Source organism: Bufo bufo, chromosome 1 (genome assembly GCF_905171765.1).
Source record: "Bufo bufo chromosome 1, aBufBuf1.1, whole genome shotgun sequence".
Classification (NCBI taxonomy): domain Eukaryota; kingdom Metazoa; phylum Chordata; class Amphibia; order Anura; family Bufonidae; genus Bufo; species Bufo bufo.
The window spans coordinates 525,982,707-526,010,159 of record NC_053389.1 but is presented as its reverse complement, the minus strand read 5'-3'; the positions used below and the strand labels follow the sequence as shown (position 1 = coordinate 526,010,159).

At 44.1% G+C, this 27,453-nt stretch overlaps 1 protein-coding gene and 1 long non-coding RNA gene across 2 annotated transcripts in view; one reads left to right on the top strand and one right to left on the bottom strand.

Moving 5' to 3' along the window:
• LOC120981927 (V-type proton ATPase subunit S1-like) overlaps positions 1-27,453 on the top strand; it is a 122,697-nt gene that overhangs the window by 43,136 nt on the left and 52,108 nt on the right. The window contains exons 4-5 of the mRNA XM_040411730.1: positions 2,104-2,297; positions 10,722-10,762. Of these exons, the coding sequence (XP_040267664.1) occupies positions 2,104-2,297; positions 10,722-10,762 (235 nt within the window). The remainder of the gene's footprint in view (positions 1-2,103; positions 2,298-10,721; positions 10,763-27,453) is intronic.
• On the bottom strand, positions 3,063-22,348 carry LOC120981938. Its single transcript, XR_005774815.1, has 3 exons — positions 22,182-22,348; positions 19,737-19,741; positions 3,063-3,074 (listed from the first exon to the last, which is right to left on the bottom strand). It is a non-coding gene; the product is annotated as an uncharacterized LOC120981938 (long non-coding RNA).

Genomic DNA, 27,453 nt, shown 5'->3' with positions numbered 1-27,453 from the left:
TTTGAATATCATTGGTGGCCAGTGCGGCCCCCCCCCCCTCTATTGTAATAATAGGTTGGTGGCCAGTGCGCCCCCCCCCCCTCTATTGTAATTATTCGTTGGTGGCACAGTGTGCGCCCCCCCCTCCCTCCCTCTATTGTAATAATTCGTTGGTGGCACAGTGTGCGCCCCCCATCGGCCCCCCCTCCCTCTATAGCATTAACAACATTGTTGGCCAGTGTGCGGCCTCCCATCTCCCCCCCCCCCATCATTGGTGGCAGCGGAGTTCCGATCGGAGTCCCAGTTTAATCGCTGGGGCTCCGATCGGTAACCATGGCAACCAGGACGCTACTACAGTCCCGGTTGCCATGGTTACTTAGCAATAGTACAATAGTAGAAGATTCATACTTACCTGCTGGTGGCTGCTGCGATGTTATTATTATTATTACAATAGAGGGAGGAAGGGGGGGGGGCGCACACTGTGCCACCAACGATTTATTACAATAGAGGGAGGAAGGGGGGGGGCGCACACTGTGCCACCAACGAATTATTACAATAGAGGGAGGAAGAGGGGGGGCCGCACTGGCCACCAATGATATTCAAACTGGGGAGGGGGGGGGGTCTGCCCCCTGCTGCCTGGCAGCCCTGATCTCTTACAGGGGGATATGATAGTACAATTAACCCCTTCAGGTGCGGCACCTGAGGGGTTAATTGTGCTGATCACGGCCCCCTGTAAGAGATCGGATACTGCTAGGCAGCAGGGGGCAGTCATGTACACAGTTTGTAGTATATTCTAACTAGAAGCGTCCCCATCACCATGGGAACGCCTCTGTGTTAGAATATACTGTCGGAAATGAGGTTTCACGATCTAACTCATATCCGACAGTATATTCTAACATAGAGGCGTTCCCATGGTGATGGGGACGCTTCAAGTTAAAATATACCATCGGATTGGAGAAAACTCCGATCCGATGGTATAAAAGGGACTCCAGACTTTACATTGAAAGTCAATGGGGATGGATCCGTTTGAAATGGCACCATATTGTGTCAACGTCAAACGGATCCGTCCCCATTGACTTGCATTGTAATTCAGGACGGATCCGTTTGGCTCCGCACGGCCAGGCGGACACCAAAACGACTTTTTTTTCATGTCCGAGGATCCTCCAAAAATCAAGGAAGACCCACGGACGAAAAAACGGTCACGGATCACGGAAAAACGGGACCCCGTTTTGCGGACCGTGAAAATATACTGTCGTGTGCAATAAGCCTAATACAAAAGTCTCTATCCGTTATGAACGGATCCGGTTGTATTATCTTCTATTATCGGATCCGTCATGGACACCATTGAAAGTCAATGGGGGACAGATCCATTTTCTATTGTGTCAGAGAAAACGGATCTGTCCCCATTGGCTTACATTGTGAGTCATGACGGATCCGTCTTGCTCCGCACCACATCACGGACAGAAAAATGCGTTACTCTGTCCGCGATGGGGACGCAACCAAACGGAAGGGAATGTACTCCGTTCCCTTCAGTTCAGTTTTGTCCCTATTGACAATAAATGGGGATAAAACGGAAGCGTTTTCCCCGCTATTGAGATCCTATGACGAATCTCAATAGCGGAAAGGGAAAGTAGCCTAATATACATGTATGGAATCTATATTGGGTGTCAAGGAAAATGCCAAATCTGTAAACTGTAAAATTAAGAAAGAGTTTGACAAGTCTCTAAATCTTCACAAGTGTACTAGGGGTAATAAACAGATCTTATTGTCTGAGGCAGGACATAAGAACCTGGGTAAACAGCATTTAGTTGCCAGGTAAGTTCTGTCTCCTTTAACGGATTATCTAGATCATGTGATTATTAATTCCACTCTGCTTATAATTATATTGTGTACAGTCACTCTCTGTGTATTTCTGTAACATGCATCATTCTCATCTCATGCTCTTTGCTGTGGCTCTGCCTGACAGCTGACCCTTATGGAAAGTTATTTGCTAGGCATAAATCCTAGACCATGGAACATTACTTTTGCTGCTTATCATGTGCTACATAAATCTTTCAGTGTTGATACATGTAGCGTAATCATACACTTGCTGGGGCGGTAATATACTCTTTGCATCTATTACAGGACATTTTGGATTCATCACCGGCATCCTTAATTCTGCCCTCGGTAGAGAAGGAGACAGTAAATAACTTGCCACGTTACCTGAAACAGCAAGATGACTGGAATATAGTCAATGTGGACAATTTCAATGAATCCTCTTTGCATATAGATAACAATAAACCAAACCTAATTATAATAAGGCTACAGTCTATACCCAGGTACAGTAAATATTTCACTGTAATATTAATGTAATTTGTGTGAAGGCATATCAGTCCAGAAGAAAGGAGATGTCTGTATATAAACGCACCAAACCTACAAGTTCGATATGTCGGAATCATAAAAGACACATCTAAAGTAATACAGTATATAACATGGTGATGAAGATAAGGATCACAAATGGACATGGGCAGACTGGCAATAGACCTTACAGGGAAAATTCCCAGTGGGCTAATGCCTAGGGGGCGGCCATTCTCATGGCTGCCAGTAGGGTACCTAATGATTTGTTGCTCTCAGCATTAACTAATTTAGGAACATCAGGTACTTATGCACCTTACTGGTGGCACTACACTATTTGGTTATGCCGGGGCAGTATAGTGTACTGCACTGTGGTACTTGCAAAAAACAATGTAACAGCACAACACAAATAATAAAGTAAATACAATAGTGCCATACTCACTATAGAAAATGTACTTATGCTACATTATAAATGTGAGATTCTTGGCAGATACATTTTGTACAAAATTATTTTGCCTGTCCAGCAGCGTCAAGGCGATCTCTTTAGGACAGGAACCTAACACTAAATACTACATCCACTGGTGCCGTACAAGCCTACAGTAAATTAATGCATGCTGTGCCCACACTATATTGTACCTCTTGTGGTGCCACAATGGCCTCCATTAAATTCAGGGAATGCAGGTTCCATATGTATGCTGAGCCCACTCTGTATTCTACCTCTCCTGGTGCCAAATGGCCTTTAATAAATACAGGGAGAGCAGCTACAGCTATATACAGTATATACTTACACTCTTAAAATCAGCCTATGGGACGGACAGGTTAATCAGGATTACTTGACCAACGGAGTCAGCCACACCTTCAATGCAGACTGCAATGAAGATTTGAGGCTCTCAAAATTAACTAATTTAGGAGCATCAGGTACTTATGCACCTGACCTGACTGGTGGCACTACGCTGTATGGTTCTGCAGTATATTGTACTGCACTGTAGTACTTGGTTCTGCTGAGGCAATATTTTTTGCTGTACTGTGGTATTTGGTTCTGCTAGGGCAGTATACTATCGTATTGTAGGCCCTACCTACTTCTGTTGGCCCTGCCTATTTGTATTTGCCTGCTTTCGGTCAATTTGGACCTGCCTACAACATGTGGCCACTTTTAGTTTTAAGTTCCCAGTGTTCCCCTGCAAATGGATACCTTATTTCTTCCACTGCCTGGTTGTATCACTTCCTATTATGTACAGTGTCTTATATATCATATAGATGTAAAGAAATAACAAGAATATTTTAACACCTTTTCAACATGCTGGTAAATATTTATTTTATTCATTTATGTAGTGCTTACCGTATTTTTCGCCCTATAAGATGCACTGGCCCATAAGACGCATCTAGGTTTTAGAGGCGGACAATAAGAAAATGTTTAATTAAACCTCAGATGAGAACACCAATCAGACCCCCAATGTTAATCAGACCTCAGCTCACAGCCCCAATCAGACCCCCCAATGTTAATAAGACCCTCAAGCAGACCTCAGATCAGACCCCTATGTTAATAAGACCTCAAATCTGACCCACAATCAGACCTCAGCTCAGACCCCAATGTGAATGACCCCCAATCAAACCTCAGATAAGAGCCCCAATATAAATAAGACCCCCCATTCAGACCTTAGATTAGACCCCCATACCTCATATCAGACGCCCCATACCTCAGATCAGACCCCCTTGTCTCAAATCAGACCCCTATGCGTCAGATCAGACCCCCATACCTACCTCGCCTCAAATTGGCCCCCCATGCCTCATTTGATCAGCCAAAGCCTCATATCAGCCCCCATGCCTCATTTGATCAGCTCCCAGACTCATATCAGCCCCATGCCTCATTTGATCAGCTCCCAGACTCATATCAGCCCCATGCCTCATTTGATCAGCCCCCAGTCTCATATAAGCCTCCATGCCTCATTCAATCAGCCCCTATGCCTCATTTGATCAGCCCCCAGCCTCAGGTAAGATAAAATAAAATAAATCCACTTACCTCTTCTGCTTCGGATGCCGCTGCTCCTCACCGCCAGCTCTCTCTTCTTCCTGCCGTCAGCTGTGCTGTGACCTGACGCACAAAGAGTGAGGTCACAGAGCACCCTCACTCTGTGTGTAGCCACAGCACAGGCGACAGCAGAAGACCAGGAAGCGGTGAGTACAGAGCCTTCACTGCTACCCGGTCCTCCGGTACTAATGAGTGCTTCCATAATGGGAGCACTCATTAGTATTCACCCCATAAGATGTAGGGATAGTTTTCCCCCACTTTGGGGGGGGTAGGATGGCATCTTATGGGGCAAAAAATATGGTACATATTCCACAGCGTTGCAAGATTGCTATCACTTGCATCAGTCCCTGCCTCCATTTGGGACTCACAAATTCTAAAATAAAGGGGTTATCCCATCACTAATGTAAAAAATGAAAATCAGACATCATACAGTACATGATAATCTCATTGTAACAAAGCTAGAACCAGCCCTGTACCTCACATGGATCCAGAGATCTCTCCATTCATTGCTCTGCTAGATTTATATCAAGCTGGCAGCTCAAGGGGAGGGTCTTATCTGCTGCAGCTAAGGGGGCGTGTCTCAGCTCTCCCTATCACAGCTCACACAGCATCTGGACGCCGCACGTGCCAGAAGCTGGGAGCAGCGCAATTTCCATCAGCAGCATTTTCACAGACTTGAAAAAGGGGTCCACAGTACCCCGAAACGCGTTGTCACGATAACAAAAACAATAAAAAAAAACTATTGGTTTGAAACAAACTCTGGTTGTGTTTTGCGCCTATGGTCCACCCTCCACTCGACCTCAGAGTCCAGTGGATACTTCATACACTGACCCGGACGGCGGCCTGGCCCCCGCCAAAGGTGAACACGGACGTAACCGGCAGCACCAACCAGCAACACTTAAACCACTCCTACTCGCCTCCAGTATAGTTGCACCGAACATTAGGTGCAACAACAACAGGTGAGCAGTACCACTCTTCCTGTATTTGGAAGCTTGTTCTGAACCTACTCACCCTATGAGCGCCTTTTTCCTCCTTTGGCCACTTCTTACTGTATCACAGCTCAGGAGGCAGTTGAAAGATAAAACTGAGCATGTGCGGCCTTCTCAGTGAGCAGGACAAAGAAATAACAAAAACAAACAGCAGGCGGCGCTATACAGGTACATTTTATTGAATAACTCAGATGCAATGCTAAATTTTTTATCACATGCAATTACAACTGAATTCTGATCCAGGTGCTGGTGTGAAAACTGTAGAATTTTTTTATGGGACAACCTCTTTAACCTGTCTGTATGTTTTTTGAGTGTGGGAGGAAAGTAGAGCACCTGGAATAGATTTAAACCCAGGACCCCACACAGTGCTAATCACTGAGCCAGTACTTACCATCATCCTGATGCCTGCTGCTATTGCTTATTTCAAAGTGTTTCACTTTAGCTAGTAGACTTGCTTTTGTATTTTGCATCATTGTCTTGGCAATTTTCCTAAAGGTTTTCTGAGACGGCATTATTCATGTTTCCTTTCATAGGTACAGGTCCTTGTACAGAAAAGTATTCACATGCCATCACATTACAAATCACTATCCTATTTTTGGCCATTATTAGTCACGAAGAGTCAAATAATATTAACCCCCTCCTGACATTCTGTCATTTTTCACCCTTCTGACAGAGACTAATTTTGCAAATCTGACATGTGTCACTTTATATGGTAATAACTTTATAATGATTTTACTCATCTAATTGATTCTGAGATTGTTTTCTCATGACATATCGTACCTCATGTTGCTTTTAAATTGCGTCAATATGTTTTACAGAATTTACCGAAAATGTAGAAAATTTCGTTATTTTCTAAATTTGAATTTCTCTGCTTTCAAGACAGATAATTGATATTTACCATGTGTCTACTTTATGTTGGCATTATTTTGTAAAAGTAATTAAAAATTTTTAGGATGTTCGTTCCTAACCATAACTGATAATGTGCAATTGCATACAGTGATAAAATGCATTGCCTTCAATGAGGCTTTGTTAATATGGCAGCCAGTAATGCAGGACTTGATTAGTCTCATGCATGCGCTGTTACTATCGTGGTGCAATGCGTGACGTGACCGCATAGCACCTGCACTGAATCCTGACCCATTTATTTCTGCGTTGCGTGAAAATCGCAGCATGTTCTATATTCTGCGTTTTTCACGCAGCCCTGGCCCCATAGAAGTGAATGGGGCTGCGTGAAAAACGCATTGCATCCGCAAGCAAGTGTGGGTGCGATGCGTTTTTTGCTGATGGTTGCTAAGAGATATTGTTTGTAAACCTTCAGTTTTTTATCACGTGCGTGAAAAACGCATAAAAACGCATTGCACCCGCGTGGAAAAAACTGAACAACTGAACGCAATCGCAGAATAAACTGACTGAACTTGCTTGCAAAATAGTGAGAGTTTCACTGAACGCACCCTGAACGCATCCGGACCTAATCCGTCACGCTCATGTGAAAGAGGCCTTAATGTTTCAAATTACGAATCAGAACTCGGGTTTGTGATGTGCGCTACGATCATTAACAAATCCGAGTTGAAATATTAATGCATGTGCCGCAACTTATAGTGACAACGCATGCACGAGACTAATCAAGTCTCGCATTACTGGTGGCCATATTAACAAAGCCTCATCGGGGGCAATACATTTTATCGCTGTACGATGCTGCGAGTCCAAACCCAGTTTGCTGTTAGAAGGCTTAGGCCTCATGCACACGACCGTTGTGTGCATCCGTGGCCGTTGTGCCGTTTTCCGTTTTTTTTCGCGGACCCATTGACTTTCAATGGGTCCGTGGAAAAATCGGAAAATGCACCGTTTTGCAGCCGCATCCGTGATCCGTGTTTCCTGGCCGTGAAAAAAATATGACCTGTCCTATTTTTTTCACGGTCAACGGTTCACGGACCCATTCAAGTCAATGGGTCCGTGAAAGAACACGGATGCACACAAGATTGGCATCCGTGTCCATGATCCGTGGCCGTAGGTTAGTTTTTATACAGACGGATCCGAAGATCCGTCTGCATAAAGCTTTTTCAAAGCTGAGTTTTCACTTCGTGAAAACTCAGAACCGACAGTATATTCTAACACAGAAGCGTTCCCATGGTGATGGGGACGCTTCTAGTTAGAATACACTACAAACTGTGTACAAGACTGCCCCCTGCTGCCTGGCAGCACCCGATCTCTTACAGGGGGCCGTGATCAGCACAATTAACCCCTTCAGGTGCGGCACCTGAAAGGGTTAATTGTACTATCATATCCCCCTGTAAGAGATCAGGGCTGCCAGGCAGCAGGGGGCAGACCCCCCCCTCCCCAGTTTGAATATCATTGATGGCCAGTGCGGCCCCCCACCCTCTATTGTAATAATTCGTTGGTGGCACAGTGTGTGCCCCCCCCCCTCCTCCCTCCCTCTATTGTAATAATTCGTTGGTGGCACAGTGTGCGCCCCCCCCCCCTCCCTCTATTGTAATAATTCGTTGGTGGCACAGTGTGCGCCCCCCCCCTCCCTCCCTCTATTGTAATAATTCGTTGGTGGCACAGTGTGCGCCCCCATCGGCCCCCCCTCCCTCTATAGCATTAACAACATTGGTGGCCAGTGTGCGGCCTGCCACCCCCCCCCCCCCCCATCATTGGTGGCAGCGGAGTTCCGATCGGAGTCCCAGTTTAATCGCTGGGGCTCCGATCGGTAACCATGGCAACCAGGACGCTACTACAGTCCTGGTTGCCATGGTTACTTAGCAATAGTACAATAGTAGAAGATTCATACTTACCTGCTGCTGCGATGTTCGTGTCCGGCCGGGAGCTCCACCTACTGGTAAGTGACAGCCTCAGGTCTGTGCGGCGCATTGCTAAATGAACTGTCACTTACCAGTAGGAGGAGCTCCCGGCCGGACACGAACATCGCAGCAGCAGGTAAGTATGAATCTTTTACTATTGTACTATTGCTAGTAACCCGCTGCCACCAATGATCGGGGGGGGGGGGATGGGAGGCCGCACACTGGCCACCAATGTTGTTAATGCTATAGAGGGAGGGGGGGCCGATGGGGGGCGCACACTGTGCCACCAACGATTTATTACAATAGAGGGAGGAAGGGGGGGGGGCGCACACTGTGCCACCAACGATTTATTACAATAGAGGGAGGAAGGGGGGGCCGATGGGGGGCGCACACTGTGCCACCAACTATTTATTACAATAGAGGGAGGAAGGGGGGGGGGCGCACACTGTGCCACCAATGATATTTAAACTGGGGAGGGGGGGTCTGCCCCCTGCTGCCTGGCAGCCCTGATCTCTTACAGGGGGATATGATAGTACAATTAACCCCTTCAGGTGCGGCACTTGAGGGGTTAATTGTGCTGATCACGGCCCCCTGTAAGAGATCGGATGCTGCTAGGCAGCAGGGGGCAGTCATGTACACAGTTTGTAGTGTATTCTAACTAGAAGCGTCCCCATCACCATGGGAACGCCTCTGTGTTAGAATATACTGTCGGAAATTAGGTTTCACGATCTAACTCATATCCGACAGTATATTCTAACATAGAGGCGTTCCCATGGTGATGGGGACGCTTCAAGTTAAAATATACCATCGGATTGGAGAAAACTCAGATCCGATGGTATAAAAGGGACTCCAGACTTTACATTGAAAGTCAATGGGGACGGATCCGTTTGAAATGGCACCATATTGTGTCAACGTCAAACGGATCCGTCCCCATTGACTTGCATTGTAATTCAGGACGGATCCGTTTGGCTCCGCACGGCCAGGCGGACACCAAAACGACTTTTTTTTCATGTCCGTGGATCCTCCAAAAATCAAGGAAGACCCACGGACGAAAAAACGGTCACGGATCACGGACCTACGGACCCCGTTTTTGCGGACCGTGAAAAAAAACGTTCGTGTGCATGAGGCCTTAGAATGTTAGAAGCAATTTTTCAAATTTTCAAGAAAATTTCAAAAAACGAAAGTCTGAAGACTTTCTGAATCATTGTATATTAAATGTTTAGGGGTCTGCTCAAGTCAGAGTTTCTATAATCCCACTGCTAGTCCCCATGCTGTATAGTGGTTTGCCAGCAACAGAATTAGACACCTTGATCTGCTGCCTGCAAACAATAATTTTTTAACATGTCAAAAGATTTGGATTGCCCGTAGATCAAGCAATCGGCGGCAGTATTACACTGCGATTATCTGCCGAAAAATCAGGCAGTGTAATATACGCTTTAGGCTACTTTCACACTAGCGTTCGGGTGTCCGCTCGTGCGCTCCGTTTGAAGGGGCTCACGAGCGGCCCTGAACGCATCCGTCTGGCCCCAATGCATTCTCAGTGGAGGCGGACTCACTGAGAATGCATCCGCCTGCCAGCGCTCAGCCTCCGCTCCGCTCAGTGAGCGGACACCTGAACGCTGCTTGCAGCGTTCGGGTGTCCGCCTGGCCGTGCGGAGGCGAGCGGATCCGTCCAGAATTATAATGGAAGTCAATGGGGACGGATCCGCTTGAAGATGACACCATATGGCTCAATCTTCAAGTGGATCCGTTCCCCATTGACTGACAATGTAAAGTCTGAACGGATCCGCTCAGACAACTTTCACACTTAGAAAATTTTCTAAGTAATAATGCAGACAGATCCGTTCTGAACGGATGCGAACGTCTGCATTATCGGAGCGGATCCGTCTGATGAAACATCAGACGGATCCGCTCCGAACGCTAGTGTGAAAGTAGCCTTACAAGCTGCAGCAATACTCCGTTGCACCACAATCTGCCACTTTTCCCCGCTCACACTAGGTCTAAAAAAAATTGTGGTGTGGGCGGAGAAGGGCCGGGAGGCCCGTCTCATTTACCATTTTCTACACCTCTTTTAGGCATAGAAAATTGTCTAAATGTAAGATGGCTGGGAAGCTATCTTACATTTAGAAGCGGTGTGGATCCGCCAAAGTTATGTAGAGGCCGATGCCTCTTCATAACTTCAGAGGATATCACCGCCAGTGCAGGGCTTTATTAAGACCAGCGTGTAAATCGTTAATAAATGCGCCCCATTGTTTTTCACCCTTTATTGTTAATGGCCACACTGTAACCTGCAAAATCCCATGGCCATTCACAATGAATGCATCACCAAGCAAACAATCTGTTTGTACTGAGCTAATAGAATACTGACGTGGCTTGCTAGGCCGTGTAGATCAAGCCGCACTGTGGCCACTGCACAGCTGTACTCCCAGTGTGATTTTTGTTTTTTGGATATGTTCTTTCTACATAAATTATTACCTTACGAATATATTGTTTTGCCTTTTATTTATTCATTATTGATAGCATGTATGATTGTTATAATAAAATAAGATATTATATATATAAGATATATATGTTTTCTCCTTTCTGTAGGTCAAATAAAATTTCTGCTGCTATGGTCTTTGCAGAAAATGGTAAGTAGGACAAATCCAAGGTGGAACTCATAAAATAACCTTTTGCTAAAGTGATCCCAGACAGTATCAATGAATGAAACAAGTAATCTTTACATGTTTGAGACGTAGCACAGGATTTCAATCTTTCTGCCATTTTGTATGATAATCCTAACTAGCGATGAGTGAAGTTTAAAAAAAAAAATTTGGGCCGCTTGGCCGAATTTTACCAAAAAATTTGCTTTGTGACAAAGCACATTTCTTTTTAAGTAGTGGTTGCAATGGCAGGGAGCAGGGTTTGCGCTCTCATTCAGACAGGAACCTACTCTATATAATACCTGTCTCTATGCTATTGGGCATCTACATTCAGGAGAGCAGACCCTGCACATATAGCGTGCTCCTTCTTGTTACTTCTGTGTGCATTCAGGCAACCAATGAAAGGAAGAGCCATATGTACCACCCAATCAAGGTCGCCTGTGAAATAGGTGGGATAATAGAAAGGCACTGGGATAGACACTTCTTAGGTGGAATAAAAGGAATGCATTCAGACATGGAGGTAGCTACACCTTCACAAATATACTACAGACAAAAAACATCACAGAAAAAGATAAAAACATCCTGCATGATATGATAATAAAATAGGTGGATGTACATGGCGACATTTTAAACTTTAGTCAATGAAAGAGAGTAATTGATCATCCAAGACTGAGAGTGCACTCACAATGTGAGTGACAAGAGTAACTGTTGTTTCATTATTTTCCTTGTAAATGATTAGTAAGGGAGAATATAAGAAACTTTGTAATATATGTAAAAGGGCTTTAATTTGCAATTAACTGCTCAAATATCTCTTTAGTGAAGATGGCTATGTGCTCACTGAAGGTTCTATTTGCATAGAATTTTTTAGAGAGAAAAAGAGGGAGGAGAATGGAAGGTTTGCTGGAGACAGTCAGGGGCAGAGGGATTGACACAGAGATTGCTGCTGGCTTGTGTGATGAACTTGGATGTAGGCATGATCAAACTGAAGAGATACAGGTAAGGCTACTTTCACACTAGTGTTAATATTTTCAGGTATTGAGATCTGTCATAGGGTCTCAATACCGGAAAAAAACACTTCCGTTTTGTCCCTATTCATTGTAAATGGGGACAAAATGTAACTGAACGGAGTGCTCCAAAATGCATTCCATTTCATTCTCATTCCGGAGAGCAAACCGCAGCATGCTGTGGATTGCTTTCCGTCCTGGGATGTGGAGCAAGATGGATCCGTCATGACCCATAATGCAAGTCAATAGGGACGGATCTGTTTTCTCTGACACAATCTGACATAATAGAAAACGGATCCGGCCCCCGTTGACTTTCATTGGAGTTCATGACGGATCCGTCTTGGCTATGTTAAAGATAATACAACCGGATCCGTTCATAACAGATGCAGATGGTTGTATTTTCAGTAACAGAAACGTTTTTGCTGAACCCTGTCGGATCCAGCAAAAACTCTAGTGTGAAAGTAGCCTAACCTATCCAGTAAACTGCACATTCACTGCAAGACTTGGTGCTAGCTACCTGATTCAGCAAGAGCAGGTAAACTTGTCCTGTAACAACCCTATAACTAGGCCCTGCCTACAGCAAAAATGTCACCTAGATAGGGACAATCCAGCTCAGCAACCTAACTAGTTAACCTTCAGCGGTCTTTGTAAGTCATATGGAATCCTCTCTTGCATTCACTGGGTAGCTGCAAGCAGGTGGAATAGACAGAACGAGTAGTCATACTAGGCAGGGTCAAAAACAGGGCAGTCAAAAGTCAAAGCTAAAACCGTATACCAACAGAAACAAGCTCAGTCAGAACCAAGAGAGATAAAGGTACAGAAACACAAAGGCAGGATAATGGTAATGGTCACTAAACAGTCTGAGTGCAAACACAGTAGCATACAAGAAGCAGGCAAATAGTTATCGATTAATCAAGCCAGGTTAAAAAAAAAAGAATACTCAGAAAATGTGCATAGGTATAGTACACACAGGAACCAGGCAGAAAATACAATAAATGGCATTGAGCAATCTCAGCAGTAGGATTGAAAATGGTTGTGCCCTTTTTTTTCTCTGGGAGAAGGGGCTTTGATGAACCTCCCCCACCACCTCCTGGGCAGACCTGCAAAGGAAACCATACTTACCTGCGGTGGCCTGCTCTCCTTCCGTCATGACAAATTGTCACATGATGCAAGGGGAGCAGGTCACTGCTACGGCCAGCAATTGGCTGCACAACGTCAAACCAGAAGTTTTAATGCAGGAACCCAAGCGGAGCAGCGGAGGCTGGAGAGCACAGGAGCCAGAAGCCAGTGTAGTGAAACAGGTAAGTATGAGTATGTTTCCCTTTGCAGGTCTTGACTCCCCCCCCCCCCCCACTTCCCCACAACCCCACAACCCCACAAACATGCACAACTTCTTTAAGTAGAGCACAGATCTCACTGTTTTTTAAGTCAAGCCCCTTTCTACCTTCCTGCTTCATGTAAGAATCAAGAACAGGCGATTTTGTCATTTATTTGTCTGGCCCTCTGGAGCAGAGATTGTTACAGTTTGTGAGTTACTGTAATTTCTGTTTAACGTCACTAGTGGATTCAGACCTAAACTGCTTATTTCTGCTGTATAATGTCCAGTTGTCCACCATTACTGCTGCTGCTTCTGAGAGTGTGCTACAGAGACTTAGAAAGCAGGATCATCTGTTTTGCCATGTGCTGTGTATGAACAGATATGATTCCAGCTAGTCTCCACCCACTAGCCCAGAGAAAACATAGCATTACAGATATATTGCAGAGGGGAAAACAGTTAAAAATACCAGATACAAGTCTACTGTTATTCCTCACATACACACGCGACAGCCTTAGGCCGAATGCACACGGCCGTGGAACACGGCGGTGAGCGGTCCGTGGTATCCCGGCCTGGCATCCTGCTGAGAGCAACCAATGACTCCGTGCGCTCCTGCTCTCAGCAGGATGCCAGGCCGGGATACCACGGACCGCTCACCACCGTGTTCCACGGCCGTGTGCATTCGGCCTTAATCTGAAATGTTACCTGAAATTACTGTTGCACTTTCAGTGCACTCTTCTCTGTTGCAAAGCAGATGCCCTAACAAGACACCGCTTAGCAAATAACATGACTCAAAAATGCTCACTAGGGAATTTATTATTAAAGTCTCCTTAGAAGACACAAACAAAAATGTATCATACAGAGTGATATACTTGAATAGGTTTCCGAGCTAATATTTATCTTTAAAATTATATCTATAAGCTGTATTTTATTTCTTAAACCTACTTTATATTGTGTAAGAAAAATGTCACGTTATTTAACAAATTAAGGTAGGATGAAATGTTGTTGCCGTTAGCTGCATAAAAATGATAACGTGAGGCTGGATTAAGATAAAATTGAGATTGTTCTTTACTAAAAAACAAAGGTCAGTGACATTATCGGTAGCTATAGCTACAGTTGTCACTTTTTTCCATGGAATGCAAAATAATGTATCGCTAGAGTTATAGTACACAGGCAGAAAATACAATAACTGGCATTAAGCAATCTCAGCATTGAGATTGAAACGGGTTGTGCAAACTGTTACCCTTTTAAAGAGGACCTGCCACCACGAAATGCAGTGCAATCTGCAGTCAGCGTGTTATAGAGCAGGTGAAGCTGAGCAGATTGATATGTAGTTTTGTGGCAAAAGATTTAGCAAAATTTGTAATTTATACTTTTAAACTTCTTATTTTCTGAACTTACAATCTCCCCTGTGTACAACTATTAGTGACTAACAACTTTCTCTGTATACACAATTACACAGAGAATGCTATCAATCACTGATAACACCTCCCCTGTGTATAACTATCAGTGATTGACAGCTATCTCTGTATACACATTTACACAGAAAATGCTATCAATCACTGATAACACCTCCCCATGTACCGCTATCAGTGACTGACAGCTGTCTATGTATATACACTTACACAGAGAATGCTATCAATCACTGATAATACCTCCCCGTGTACAGCTATCAGTGACTGACAGCTATCTCTGTATACACACTTACACAGAGAATGCTATCAGTGATAACTCCTCCCCTGTGTACAACTATCAGTGACTGACAGCTATCTATGTATACACACTTACACAGAGAATGTTATCAATCACTGATAACACCTCACTGTGTACAACTATCAGTGACTGACAGCTACCTATGTATACACACTTACACAGAGAATGCTATCAATCACTGATAATACCTCCCCTTTGTACAGCTATCAGTGACTGACAGCTATCTCTGTATACACACTTACACAGAGAGTGCTATCAATCACTGATAACACCTCCCTGTGTGCAACTATCAGTGACTGACAGCTATCTATGTATAGACCCTTAAAACAGAGAATGCTATCAATACCTGCTAACACCTCCTCATGTACAGCTATTAGTGACTGACAGCTATCTATGTATACACATACAGAGAATGCTGTCAATCACTAATAACACCTCCCTGTGTACAACTATTAGTGACTGACAGCTATCTATGTATACACGCTTACACAGAGAATGCTATCAATCACTGATCTTACCGAATTTTTTATCTGGGCCTCTGTTGGTTGCATGTACCTATGACACTGGATGACCTGTTTCATGTGCTCCTGGCAGTTGAAGACATCTGTGTTGGTCCCATGTTCATATGTGCCCGCATTGCTAAGAAGAATGCAAATGACCCTCTAGGAACAACGGGGGCATTACCATTACACCTGGGTCATTCCATGTCAAGTGGACCAACCTAGAAAGCCGACCCTCTCCAAATTGAATAAAATTTTGCACAGATGTTACCTAGGGTCCTACATGAAATCTTAAAAAAAATTTCATCTGGGCCTCTGTTGGTTCCAGAGTTTCAGGCAGCTGATGATGGACCAGCTGTAATGCGCTGCTTGCTGTGTAACCCAAAGTGGCAAATTTGTCAAGGCATAGTATCTTAAGTAGTTAAGCTAACTTGCAGAGTTTGGTGCCTTAAGAAGGCTTCACTCAATTTGTACATACCATCAAAATAGGCCAAAAAATTGATGAATGACTGTTGAGGGTCTACTTTGACTGCCCACTGCTCCTGACATGTATGTCTGATCAGGCTGTAATTTTGTAGTTGTGTCCCATGCGATATATCTTAAGGTGACATACACAAACTTTCCAACCAACTTTAAAAGAAGATATTAGCCAAAGAAATTATATTTCTTATTTTTGCCAATTTTTGCTACTATTGGGGTGGAAATATCCACAAAAGTCACCCTGTTTTATCTTTGACCCGGCCTTACGTGGGCCAGAACTCAGTTCACAAGAATGTACCTATTTTGCATGCGTGCATGAACTTCACTACAGATAAAAGAGGATACCCTCCTGAGATCCTAAAAGATGCATTTAAACACTTCCTACAAAAAGATAGACACTCCCTCCTTACTTCTAGTTCTCACTCTAAAGAGGAGAACAAGACTATGAGAATAGTTGGTACATTTGATGAACAGAATTCGAGAGTCCTAAGTGTCCTGAAGAGATATTGGGGAATCCTTTTATCTTATCCTGACATCAGTGACCTCATTTCTCCACAACCATTAATCACCTATAGAAGAGGCATATCAATCAGAGATAGACTGGTACATAGTCACTATACCAAACCGCATAGAAAGGGTACCTGGCTTGATCGTAAATTGCCTGGGACTTTTCAACGATTGTATCTGCTGTCCTATGATTCTCAAGTCCACCACCTTTACCAGTGTATCGACAAGTATGACCTATGAAATGCGAGATTTTGCAAACTGTAAGACTTAGGGTGTAGTCTATTTATGCACTTGTGAATGCCTCCTAAAGTACGTTGGTAAAACAAAGCGTGAACTGAGAAGTAGGGTAGGAGATCCCCATGGTGATATTAGTCATCATCGTGATAAACCTATAGCACATCATCTTTTGGAATATCATAACGGAGACTATAGGACCCTAAAATTCCAAGTAATTGAAGTAATCCGTAGATCCCCTAGAGGTGGTGACTGGAACAAAAGGATTCTCTGTAAAGAGGCTCAAAACTGTGTGCTTGCGGGGCCTCAATGAACAGATATCTTTTGCTTGTTTTCTTTAAATCTCCCTTTTTCATGTTCCTCCTTTCTGTTAATATGTATGGTCCCTTTTCTTATTTATTTATTTATGTACGCGGGGACCCGCGGCTAAAGTTATAACTCCTTTTTTATTCTTGGGTTTTCTTTATCATCCCCTTTCCTCACTTCAAGTATCCTTAATTTTTGTGGCCAACCTTTCTTAATATAGGTGCGCCTTGAATTGTGCTCCTCTCTCCCCCCTATTTGTATTATATATCACATGACCATTTGTGCAGGCAGGTGGAACACAAGAGGCACGATATCATTATCTGGCCTGTGAGCTTGCGTTCCACGGAGTGCGTTCCACGGAGTGCGTTCCACGGAGTGCGTTCCACCCACCGGAAGTGTGTTCAACCCACCGGAAGTGTGTTCCACTCACCGGAAGTCGCTCCTTCTCCGGTGAGAGCGCTTATTCCGGCACCTCAGCTTACTTGTGTGTCTACTTTGAACTGGTGGGTCTGTGTATTAGCACAATAGGGGCACATTGTATTGGCTTATGACCAAATATATTCTATAATATGTCTCCTGGAGTGCCAATATTTTTTATTGTTGGAACACATTTGCATTCCATTATACTGGAAGTAAGGCGGAGCTATATCCTCTTCCGGCTAATCATGCCCCTGAGAGTGGGAGTGCCTTTTTTAAACACATCTACCATTTTAGGTATAAATAGGGGAGCTTTTGGACACTTTATTGCGCCCACATCATCTTGGTTGCCAGCATCTTCACTTCATCTGATACAGTTTTTTTGTCCCCTGACGAAACATTACCATCTTCAATGGGGAAATGCATCTGCAATCATTTTGACAAGCTTTTTTAGGGCTTTCTAGGGCATTTTTTAGGGTTTAGCCACCGATAAGTGGGGTCGCCCCTTTCAGGGCGGGTGCTCCGCATTTAGGCAGGGATAGCCAAAAGGGACACCCAGGGACAGTTCATCTCCCGACAACACTGCTTATGATGACAAACTCTCGTGGGTGTAATTCCAAAATCACAGGAACCGTGATTAAATTCACCAAATAGCCCACACTGTTTTCACATGGTATTGTCTATGTATAATTGCCCAGGATATGCCCAAGTATCTGTTTCAATATATCTAGCCACACTTCTTTTTTGTGGGCACATATATTATCTTTATGTATAATATTTATGGTTCAATAAGATTTTATTAACTTTTACAATCATAAAAGAAACATCACAAATTGCAGTATAAATACCGCATACAAGGATACATTGCGACATGCAATCGTAAACAGCAGTATAGCATCAAGGACAAGGTATAAGCATGTATCTGTATCTGTAATACAAACAAACAGCTGTCGTAAAGTCAGCGGAATCAAAGGCCCTGAAGGGGCTTAATAAGGCCTCAAACAAATGATGTATAGGCCAATAATTCTAGACAAACTTTGACATAAAAGGGGGGAGACAAGACGACACACATGAGGAGGGGGGGGGGGGGGGGGGGGAGGGGAGAAATCATAGGGCATAGCCAGAGAATAGCAAGGTACTTTTAAGGAGGAGAATTAGGGAGTACCCCAGATGCCACCCAAACCGAGAACGAGGTAGATGCTCTAAACTTTATGTATAATATTTATGTGGGGGTAATATATATATTTTTTTCTATTGGTTTTATTATGTATGATTAAAGGGAACCTGTCACCGGGATTTTGTGTATAGAGCTGAGGACATGGGCTGCTAGATGGCCGCTAGCACATCCGCAATACCCAGTCCCCATAGCTCTGTGTGCTTTTATTGTGTTAAAAAATCGATTTTATACATATGCAAATTAACCTGAGATGAGTCCTGTACGTGAGATGAGTCAGGGACAGGACTCATCTCAGGTTAATTTGCATATGTATCAAATCGTTTTTTTTTTAACATACTGCTTACAATGTGGGCAAAGTTTTTGGCCTGGCTTAAACTCTTGTTTTGTAATAGTTTTCAGGTGGATAGATGTAGCAAGATCAATTGCGCCCAAGCCTTTGGCATTACTGTGATTCTGCTTTTCAAATGGATTGCAGCATTTTTTCTGAAGAAAGTCAAATTTGGTCAAAATTAATGTTTCTTGGAAGGCGCATATACACTGCTCAAAAAAATAAAGGGAACACAAAAATAACACATCCTAGATCTGAGTTAATTAAATATTCTTCTGAAATACTTTGTTCTTTACATAGTTGAATGTGCTGACAACAAAATCACACAAAAATAAAAAAATGGAAATCAAATTTTTCAACCCATGGAGGTCTGGATTTGGAGTCACACTCAAAATTAAAGTGGAAAAACACACTACAGGCTGATCCAACTTTGATGTAATGTCCTTAAAACAAGTCAAAATGAGGCTCAGTAGTGTGTGTGGCCTTCACGTGCCTGTATGACCTCCCTACAACGCCTGTGCATGCTCCTGATGAGGTGGCGGACGGTATCCTGAGGGATCTCCTCCCAGACCTGGACTAAAGCATCTGCCAACTCCTGGACAGTCTGTGGTGCAACGTGACGTGGGTGGATAGAGCGAGACATGATGTCCCAGATGTGCTCAATTGGATTCAGGTCTGGGGAACGGGCGGGCCAGTCCATAGCATCAATGCCTTCGTCTTGCAGGAACTGCTGACACACTCCAGCCACATGAGGTCTAGCATTGTCTTGCATTAGGAGGAACCCAGGGTCAACCGCACCAGCATATGGTCTCACAAGGGGTCTGAGGATCTCATCTCGGTACCTAATGGCAGTCAGGCTACCTCTGGCGAGCACATGGAGGGCTGTGCGGCCCTTCAAAGAAATGCCACCCCACACCATTACTGACCCAATGCCAAACCGGTCATGCTGGAGGATGTTTCAGGCAGCAGAACGTTCTCCACAGCGTCTCCAGACTGTCACGTCTGTCACATGTGGTCAGTGTGAACCTGCTTTCATCTGTGAAGAGAACAGGGTGCCAGTGGCGAATTTGCCAATCTTGGTGTTCTCTGGCAAATGCCAAACGTCCTTCACGGTGTTGGGCTGTAAGCACAACCCCCACCTGTGGACATCGGGCCCTCATATCACCCTCATGGAGTCTGTTTCTGACCGTTTGAGCAGACACATGCACATTTGTGGCCTGCTGGAGGTCATTTTGCAGGGCTCTGGCAGTGCTCCTCCTGTTCCTCCTTGCACAAAGGCGGAGGTAGCGGTCCTGCTGCTGGGTTGTTTCTCTCCTACGGCCTCCTCCACGTCTCCTGATGTACTGGCCTGTCTCCTGGTAGCGCCTCCATGCTCTGGACACTACGCTGACAGACACAGCAAACCTTCTTGCCACAGCTCGCATTGATGTGCCATCCTGGATAAGCTGCCCTACCTGAGCCACTTGTGTGGGTTGTAGACTCCGTCTCATGCTACCACTAGAGTGAAAGCACCGCCAGCATTCAAAAGTGACCAAAACATCAGCCAGGAAGCATAGGAACTGAGAAGTGGTCTGTGGTCACCACCTGCAGAACCACTCCTTTATTGGGGGTGTCTTGCTAATTGCCTATAATTTCCACCCGTTGTCTATCCCATTTGCACAACAGCATGTGAAATTGATTGTCACTCAGTATTGCTTCCTAAGTGGACAGTGGACTTATTTTTTTGAGCAGTGTATTTACTATGCAGAACTATGCAGTCCAGAGCGCCTTTTTATTAATACTTGATCTTTCGAAGAAAAAAACATAAGCATCCATAGCTATCTGTAATAAAGACAGTAAATTTAATTTAGAAATACTCGTAAGGGTTTACAAATTATTTAAGAAAACAATGCTAAATAGAGAATATCAGTAGAATTTCAGAAGAACATAGAGGGAAATGGCATATCTACCTGTGCAAGCCATCAGCAAAACAGGACAGAGTTTGCCTGACAAGGCAAACATTGTATCTTTGGGAGAGACAATAGCACAACATGTCTGAACATGTTCCTGTTGTCTCACAAGATGCTGCTCAACTGACAATCAAAAGTGTCACCTTTTGGGTCTTTTGCACCCATTTTGGGGACAAGTTGTTAACAAATGTGAAATCAGGCCAATGTATACACATACATACTGGCTATGCAGAAATGGCTTTAACCAAGGTATCTACTGCAATACTTGTTGGGTGAAGGCAAGCACATAAGTCTTTTGCAAAATGCTGTCTAACTTTTATGAAGAAGAAATTAATTATTTTGACAGCATTGCTAATGTGCATTTCGAGCCAGAAGCAGGGGGTATAGAAGGAAAGCAGTGTATATTTGCTGGATGTATACTGCAAAAGTGGTATGGAACCTGTGTTATCTTAGAATGTCACCAGAATTGGAAATTACCAAATGGTGTCTGTGGCTCAATGCATATTAAATTGCATCTGGACACAGCTTAAAATGTGTAGCTTGTAGGTCATTTATTCAAGTATATTGAAGCAACATAGGTCATAGGTGGGAACCAATTACATTAAAATTAAATTAAATCCAATTTAAAACAGCTACCCACAACTAATTAGAATATGTGTATGGAAATATAGCTAAAAGTTATATTAGGATAACAAGCTCAGCAGCACTACATAATCTTATGTCAGACAGGAGGCCACCAAAAATGTCTCCTTGTAGTGAAGTTCATGCACGCATGCAAAATAGGTACATTCTTGTGAGCTGAGTTCTGGCCAACATAAGGCCGGGTCAAAGATAAAACAGGGTGACTTTTGTGGCAAAAAAACATGCTCTTTTAGATGAGATTAATAAAAAAAGATTAACAATTACACATTTGAGATATTTCCACCCCAATAGTAGCAAAAATTGGCAAAAATATGAAATGTAATTTCTTTGTCTAGTCATATCTTCTCCTAAAGTTGGTTGGAAAGCTTGTGTATGTGACCTTAAGATATATTGCATAGGCCACAACTCCTGGCAAAATTATAGCCTGATCGGACATGTATGTCAGGATCAGTGGGCAGTCAAAGTAGGCCCCCTTAACAGTCATTCCTCAAATTTTTGGGCCTATTTGGATGGCATGTACAAATTGAGTCAAGCCTTCTTAAGGCCCAAAATTTACAAGGAGACTGAGCCTAAGTAGTTTTACTAACTGGCAAAATTTCAGCCTCCTAGCTTAACTACTTAAGATACTGTCCCTTGACAAATTTGCCACTTTGGGTTACGCATCAAGCAGCGCATTACAGCTGGTCCATCATCAGCTGCCTGAAACTCTGGAACCAACAGAGGCCTAGATGAAAAATTTGGTAAGATTTCATGTAGGACGCTAGGGAACATCTGTGCAAAATTTTATTCAATTTGGAGAGGGTCGGATTTCTAGGTCCACTTGACATGGAATGACCCAGGTGTAATGGTAATGCCCCCGTTGTTCCTAGAGGGTCATTTGCATTTTTCTTAGAAATGCGGGCACATATGAACATGAGACCAACACAGATGTCTTCAACTGCCAAGCGCACATGAAATAGGTCATCCAGTGTCAAATGTACAAATCTTCTGACATGTGCCCTTTAACCACCTCAGCTCCCATAGCTTAAACACCCTGAAAGACCAGGCCACTTTTTACACTTCTGACCTACACTACTTTCACCGTTTATTGCTCGGTCATGCAACTTACCACCAAAATGAATTTTACCTCCTTTTCTTCTCACTAATAGAGCTTTCATTTGGTGGTATTTCATTGTTGCTGACATTTTTACTTTTTTTGTTATTAATCGAAATTTAACGATTTTTTTTGCAAAAAAATGACATTTTTCACTTTCAGTTGTAAAATTTTGCAAAAAAAAACGACATCCATATAGAAATTTTGCTCTAAATTTATAGTTCTAAAAAAATGTTTGGGTAAAAAAAAAATGGTTTGGGTAAAAGTTATAGCGTTTACAAACTATGGTACAAAAATGTGAATTTCCGCTTTTTGAAGCAGCTCTGACTTTCTGAGCACCTGTCATGTTTCCTGAGGTTCTACAATGCCCAGACAGTACAAACACCCCACAAATGACCCCATTTCTGAAAGTACACACCCTAAGGTATTCGCTGATGGGCATAGTGAGTTCATAGAACTTTTTATTTTTTGTCACAAGTTAGCGGAAAATGATGATTTTTTTTTTTTTTTTTCCTTACAAAGTCTCATATTCCACTAACTTGTGACAAAAAATAAAAACTTCTATGAACTCACTATGCCCATCAGCGAATACCTTGGGGTCTCTTCTTTCCAAAATGGGGTCACTTGTGGGGTAGTTATACTGCCCTGGCATTCTAGGGGCCCAAATGTGTGGTAAGGAGTTTGAAATCAAATTCTGTAAAAAATGACCTGTGAAATCCGAAAGGTGCTCTTTGGAATATGGGCCCCTTTGCCCACCTAGGCTGCAAAAAAGTGTCACACATCTGGTATCTCCGTACTCAGGAGAAGGTGGGGAATGTGTTTTGGGGTGTCATTTTATATATACCCATGCTGGGTGAGAGAAATATCTTGGCAAAAGACAACTTTTCCCATTTTTTTATACAAAGTTGTCATTTGACCAAGATATTTATCTCACCCAGCATGGGTATATGTAAAAAGACACCCCAAAACACATTCCTCAACTTCTCCTGAGTACGGGGATACCAGATGTGTGACACTTTTTTGCAGCCTAGGTGGGCAAAGGGGCCCATATTCCAAAGAGCACCTTTCGGATTTCACTCCTCATTTTTTCCTGAATTTGATTTCAAACTCCTTACCACACATTTGGGCCCCTAGAATACCAGGGCAGTATAACTACCCCACAAGTGACCCCATTTTGGAAAGAAGACACCCCAAGGTATTCCGTGAGGGGCATGGCGAGTTCCTAGAATTTTTTATTTTTTGTCACAAGTTAGTGGAAAATGATGATTTTTTTTTTTTTTTTTTTTTTCATACAAAGTCTCTTATTCCACAAACTTGTGACAAAAAATAAAAACTTCCATGAACTCACTATGCCCATCAGCGAATACCTTGGGGTCTCTTCTTTCCAAAATGGGGTCACTTGTGGGGTAGTTATACTGCCCTGGCATTCTAGGGGCCCAAATGTGTGGTAAGTAGGTAAATGACCTGTGAAATCCGAAAGGTGCTCTTTGGAATGTGGGCCCCTTTGCCCACCTAGGCTGCAAAAAAGTGTCACACATCTGGTATCTCTGTATTCAGGAGAAGTTGAGGAATGTGTTTTGGGGTGTCATTTTACATATACCCATGCTGGGTGAGAGAAATATCTTGGTCAAATGCCAACTTTGTATAAAAAAATGGGAAAAGTTGTCTTTTGCCAAGATATTTCTCTCACCCAGCATGGGTATATGTAAAATGACACCCCAAAACACATTCCCCAACTTCTCCTGAATACGGCGATACCACATGTGTGACACTTTTTTGCAGCCTAGGTGGGCAAAGGGGCCCATATTCCAAAGAGCACCTTTAGGATTTCACAGGTCATTTTTTACAGAATTTGATTTCAAACTCCTTACCACACATTTGGGCCCCTAGAATGTGTGACACTTTTTTGCAGCCTAGATGCGCAAAGGTGCCCAAATTCCTTTTAGGAGGGCATTTTTAGACATTTGGATACCAGACTTCTTCTCACGCTTTGGGGCCCCTAGAATGCCAGGGCAGTATAAATACCCCACATGTGACCCCATTTTGGAAAGAAGACACCCCAAGGTATTCAATGAGGGGCATGGCGAGTTCATAGAAATTTTTTTTTTTTGGCACAAGTTAGCGGAAATTGATATTTTTAATTTTTTTCTCACAAAGTCTCCCGTTCCGCTAACTTGGGACAAAAATTTCAATCTTTCATGGACTCAATATGCCCCTCACGGAATACCTGGGGGTGTCTTCTTTCCGAAATGGGGTCACATGTGGGGTATTTATACTGCCCTGGCATTCTAGGGGCCCTAAAGCGTGAGAAGAAGTCTGGAATATAAATGTCTAGAAAATTTTACGCATTTGGATTCCGTGAGGGGTATGGTGAGTTCATGTGAGATTTTATTTTTTGACACAAGTTAGTGGAATAAGACTTTGTAAGAAAAAAAAAAAAAAATTCTGCTAACTTGGGCCAAAAAAATATCTGAATGGAGCCTTACAGAGGGGTGCTAAATGACAGGGGGGTGCTAAATGACAGGGGGGTGATAAATGACAGGGGGGTGATCAATGACAGGGGGGTGATCAATGACAGGGGGGTGATCAATGACAGGGGGGTGATCAGGGAGTCTATATGGGGTGATAACCACAGTCATTGATCACGCCCGTGTAAGGCTTCATTCAGACGTCCGGATGCGTTTTGCGGATCCGATCCATCTATCAGTGCATCCGTAAAAATCATGCGGACATCTGAATGGAGCTTTACAGGGGGGTAATCAATGACAGGGGGGTGATCAATGACAGGGGGGTGATCAGGGAGTCTATATGGGGTGATCACCACAGTCATTGATCATGCCCCTGTAAGGCTTCATTCAGACGTCCGGATGCGTTTTGCGGATCCGATCCATCTATCAGTGCATCCGTAAAAATCATGCGGACATCTGAATGGAGCTTTACAGGGGGGTAATCAATGACAGGGGGGTGATCAATGACAGGGGGGTGATCAGGGAGTCTATATGGGGTGATCACCACAGTCATTGATCATGCCCCTGTAAGGCTTCATTCAGACGTCCGGATGCGTTTTGCGGATCGGATCCATCTATCAGTGCATCCGTAAAAATCATGCGGACATCTGAATGGAGCTTTACAGGGGGGTAATCAATGACAGGGGGGTGATCACCACAGTCATTGATCATGCCCCTGTAAGGCTTCATTCAGACGACCGGATGCGTTTTGCGGATCCGATCCATGTATCAGTGCATCCGTAAAAATCATGCGGACATCTGAATGGAGCTTTACAGGGGGGTGATCAGGGAGTCTATATGGGGTGATCACCACAGTCATTGATCATGCCCCTGTAAGGCTTCATTCAGACGTCCGGATGCGTTTTGCGGATCCGATCCATCTATCAGTGCATCCGTAAAAATCATGCGGACATCTGAATGGAGCTTTACAGGGGGGTAATCAATGACAGGGGGGTAATCAATGACAGGGGGGTGATCAGGGAGTCTATATGGGGTGATCACCACAGTCATTGATCATGCCCCTGTAAGGCTTCATTCAGACGTCCGGATGCGTTTTGCGGATCCGATCCATCTATCAGTGCATCCGTAAAAATCATGCGGACATCTGAATGGAGCTTTACAGGGGGGTAATCAATGACAGGGGGGTGATCACCACAGTCATTGATCATGCCCCTGTAAGGCTTCATTCAGACGACCGGATGCGTTTTGCGGATCCGATCCATGTATCAGTGCATCCGTAAAAATCATGCGGACATCTGAATGGAGCTTTACAGGGGGGTAATCAATGACAGGGGGGTAATCAATGACAGGGGGGTGATCAGGGAGTCTATATGGGGTGATCACCACAGTCATTGATCATGCCCCTGTAAGGCTTCATTCAGACGTCCGGATGCGTTTTGCGGATCCGATCCATCTATCAGTGGATCCGTAAAAATCATGCGGACGTCTGAATGGAGCTTTACAGGGGGTTGATCAATGACAGGGGGGTAATCAATGACAGGGGGGTGATCAGGGAGTCTATATGGGGTGATCAGGGGTGATTAGGGGTGATCAGGGGCTAATAAGGGGTTAATAAGTGATGGGGGGGGGGGTGTAGTGTAGTGTAGTGGTGCTTGGTGCTACTTTACTGAGCTACCTGTGTCCTCTGGTGGTCGATCCAAACAAAGGGGACCACCAGAGGACCAGGTAGCAGGTATATTAGACGCTGTTATCAAAACAGCGTCTAATATACCTGTTAGGGGTTAAAAAAAACACATCTCCAGCTTGCCAGCGAACGATCGCCGCTGGCAGGCTGGAGATCAACTCTCTTACCTTCCGTTCCTGTGAGCGCGCGCGCCTGTGTGCGCGCGTTCACAGGAAATCTCGCGTCTCGCGAGATGACGCGTATATGCGTGACTGTGCGCAGCGCTGCCACCTCCGGAACGCGATCCTGCGTTAGGCGGTCCGGAGGTGGTTAAAGGGCTTCTGTCACCCCACTAAAGTCATATGTTTTTTTTTGGCAACTTAAATTCCTTATAATGCGATATATCAATATATAATGCTCTTACTCATTTTGGTTGGGCAGTTTTTTTCAAAAAACAGACTTTTATCATATGTAAATGAGCTCTCTACCAGCAAGTAGGATGGCTACTTGCTGGTAGCAGCTGCATCCTCCTATCATAAAGACGCCCCCTCCTCATGTTGATTGAGAGGGCCAGCGAACGCGCTCGTCCTCTGGCTGGCCCTGTCTGCGTTCAAAATCTGGCGCCTGCGCCGTACCTGTCCTCAGTCGGCGCAGGGGCACTGAGAGGAGGACGCTCGCTCGGCCGCTCCATCCTCTGTGCGCCTGCGCCGGGTGTAGATGTGACGTCATCGGTGCAGGCGCATTGAGGATGGAGCGGCCGAGCGAGGAGGGGGCATCTTTATGAAAGGAGGATGCGGCTGCTACCAGCAAGTAGCCGCCCTACTTGCTGGTAGAGAGCTCATTTACATATTATAAAAGTCTGTTTTTTGAAGAAACTGCCCAA